General features: G+C 44.0%; 1 protein-coding gene and 1 pseudogene across 1 annotated transcript; one reads left to right on the top strand and one right to left on the bottom strand.

Moving 5' to 3' along the window:
• Positions 1-1463, top strand: part of LOC114570222 (alpha-1-antitrypsin-like protein CM55-MS) — a 16448-nt pseudogene extending 14985 nt beyond the window's left edge.
• nupr1b (nuclear protein 1b) lies at positions 51-2133 on the bottom strand. Its single transcript, XM_028599015.1, has 3 exons — positions 1859-2133; positions 1618-1753; positions 51-631 (listed from the first exon to the last, which is right to left on the bottom strand). The coding sequence occupies exons 1-2, from the start codon at positions 1953-1955 to the stop codon at positions 1626-1628; spliced, it is 225 nt and encodes a 74-aa protein (XP_028454816.1). The 5' UTR covers positions 1956-2133; the 3' UTR covers positions 51-631; positions 1618-1625.
• Between the last annotated feature and the right edge of the window lie 758 nt (positions 2134-2891).

Below are 2891 nucleotides of genomic sequence, written 5' to 3'. Positions count from 1 at the left end.
CTTCTGAACTTTTGAATTCAGAGGTGAAAAAAAAATACAACAGAGTCGAGTCATTTAAGAACTGGTTTTAATAGTAAAAAAACACTTGAAAATGTGTATGTCCTGCCCTACTCTGCGTCTGATTGGCTAGCACTCGTTGCCTACGTTGGTTGGATTGGTTAGGTTTAGGCACGGGAAGTAGGATTGCTTATAGAATGCCAGGGTAAGCCAATCAGAGGCAGAGTTATACCTTCATTTATAAAGCACTTTTCAAAAACAAGTTTTCAAAGGGCTTTACGTTATTTAAAAAAAAAAAAAAATACGTAATATAGGAAAAAAATATCCATTCAAAACTGTCACCATCACCAGAATCGCTGTGTGTGCCCCGCCGCGGTCAGCAAGGTGCACGCCACCGCGGGCGAGTTCTTCACAACAACCTGCGGGGGCGGCCCGAGGAGTCGCTGCGTGCTGCCCTGATTAGAGCTCCTCCTCATCTGGAACATCTGGAGCTGCAGCCTCCGCGTCACGCCCTCTGCAGGTTAAACCGCCGCCGCCCCGCCGGGAGCGCCGGGACGCTTCCTGCCGTCTGTACGTCTCGTTCTGTCGCCATGGAGGCCAGGGTCGGTATCCGGGATGAGCCGTCCGAGTCGCCCTGGGTTACAAAACAACATCTGGGGTCAGTAAAAAGATACTTCACTGAACCGGAGACAGTGGTTCTGGTAAAAACAACCAGTCCTCCAAACCATACCAGGATATGGGTTAGGGTTCTGCAGCGTGCCCTAGTGGTGGTAGGAAATATGTCCTCATATTTAAATAAAAAACAAAACAAAGAAAAACATCTTACAGACTTTGTGGGTTTACATTTATTTATTTATTTTTGTCTCTACGCATTTTACCTTCGAAAACATTTAAAAAAGTTCCATGCTCCAAATGTCATTCAGGCAGAGCACATAACATGAGTCAGCGTTTGTCATATCTAAGTCACTTGTAAGAATAGATCCTGAACACTAAAGACTGTGTAACATAAAGTGACAAACGTCATTTGGAAAATTGCCAATTTAAGGTTTGTTCCAACTTTCTGAAATCACATAGCATATAAAATGATTCAGCAACTTGATCAAAAACAAGTGAAATAGGCCCTCTCAAATTCGGCATGGGTTAGATAGATGTAACAAGAGTAAACACTTAGTTTTTGGTTGGCAGCAACGTCCACTTGTGAACTTTGAAGGATGGGCAGTTGTATGTGCCAAACCCCATTAAGAAATGTGCCAATTGTACGTTTCTGCCGAGTTGCGAAAGTATGAAGCAGATACAGTGATTCAGCGACTTAACCAGTCCGAACAATAACAGGGACTCTCTAATTCGGCACAGGATTATAAAGACATCAACAGCAAAAAATAACACTAATGAGAGCATAAAAATCTGCTTTTGAGTCACAATCGCGTTCCGTGTGCCAGATGTCATTCAGAGATCTGTCAACTTAAACACTTGACAGACTCTGTTAAAGTACAGAGCACATGAAATGACTCAACAACTACCCCGATCTCATATATAACAGCCACGCCTAAATTCGGTGTACAGTTAACGAGACATTAACACAGATGTACCGCTCTTTTCGGTAGATAAATTCGGTCTCACCTCAGCATTCACTCCTTGGCTTTCTTCTCCGCGTTCTGGAGCTTCTCCACAATCTTGCGCTCGTGTCCGGAGGGGCTGTGTCTGTTGGTGTTGTCGCTGGCCTCCTTCTTCGTCCTGCCTTTACGGGCTGATCCTTCTGTGAAGGAAAGTTCATGTTGTTAACCACCTTTAGTCAAGATGTAGCGGCTTCTTAACGTAGCCAGAATGGGAGAAAAAGAAAAAGAGTGACGCCATTTCTCACCTGTGTATTTATCGGTTAAGTTATAATATTCATATTTGTCGTAGTATTCGCCTTCAAAGTTGGAAGGCTTCAGGTTCTTCACGTCGACGTGACTCATGTTTGTTTCTCTGAGATTTTGCTCCGAGAAAGAAAGTTTGTCAAACTTCAGAAACTTCAGAAACAACAGAAACAACAACAAAAAGTCAAAAAAGTCAATAACTTGAAGCCGCTTGTGTCTTCTTCTCTTCTTCTGCCCGAGCAGAAAAACAAGCTGTCTCTGCGGAGATGTCTCGCTGTTTTTATAACAGAGAGACACGGAGCTCCTCCTCCACACACACACACACACACACACACACACACACACACACACACACACACACACACACACACACAGGTCAGGGCGGTGTGATGAGATAACAGCACACACACAAACACGCACGCATGCACGCACGCACACAAACACAGACAGACAGACAGACACACACACACACATAGACAGACACACAAACACACACACTCACACACAGCGGCCGCTGCAGCAGCCGGATGTGTTCAGGATGTTTTCAGTCAGCAGGTTTATCTTTCCTCCTCCATGATTTTATTAGATGGTATTAATCTCTGACCCTGCAGAGGTTGTTGTTGGGTTTTGTCGACCTGTTTTTGAATGAAGTTTAGAGTTATTGATTTTGATTTGATTTGGAGAAGTTAGTATCCAGAACCTGAACACAACACAAGTATGAATGACCTACTTAGAATAAAACAAGGTTATAATGCATGCAGGCTGGTTCAGTCAGACCATACAGCTCATAAGCTATCTGTGTGTACTCTGGCTGTGTTACAAGTTCCTGCACACACACACACACACACACACACACACACACACACACAAACACACACACACACACACACAACTGAACCGCTCAGCTCATGTTTCTGCAAATATTTACAGTCTCACGCGGGTTGAGACGACCGCGGGGAAGGCCAAAAAACAGGAGTTAACAAGTGCAGATTAGAGGAATGACTAAAGCTGCAGCCAGTGTTGAATATAACTAAG

This window comes from Perca flavescens, chromosome 15 (genome assembly GCF_004354835.1).
Source record: "Perca flavescens isolate YP-PL-M2 chromosome 15, PFLA_1.0, whole genome shotgun sequence".
In the NCBI taxonomy this organism is placed as follows: domain Eukaryota; kingdom Metazoa; phylum Chordata; class Actinopteri; order Perciformes; family Percidae; genus Perca; species Perca flavescens.
This window is presented reverse-complemented; position numbering and strand designations above follow the sequence as displayed.

Excerpts from the sequence above, each read along its gene's own strand:
- nupr1b (XM_028599015.1), bottom strand. The coding sequence starts at position 1,955 with ATGAGTCACGTCGACGTGAAGAACCTGAAGCCTTCCAACTTTGAAGGC. Across the intron at positions 1,754-1,858 it reads CTTAACCGATAAATACACAG|AAGGATCAGCCCGTAAAGGC; the intron begins GTGAGAAATGGC and ends TTTCCTTCACAG.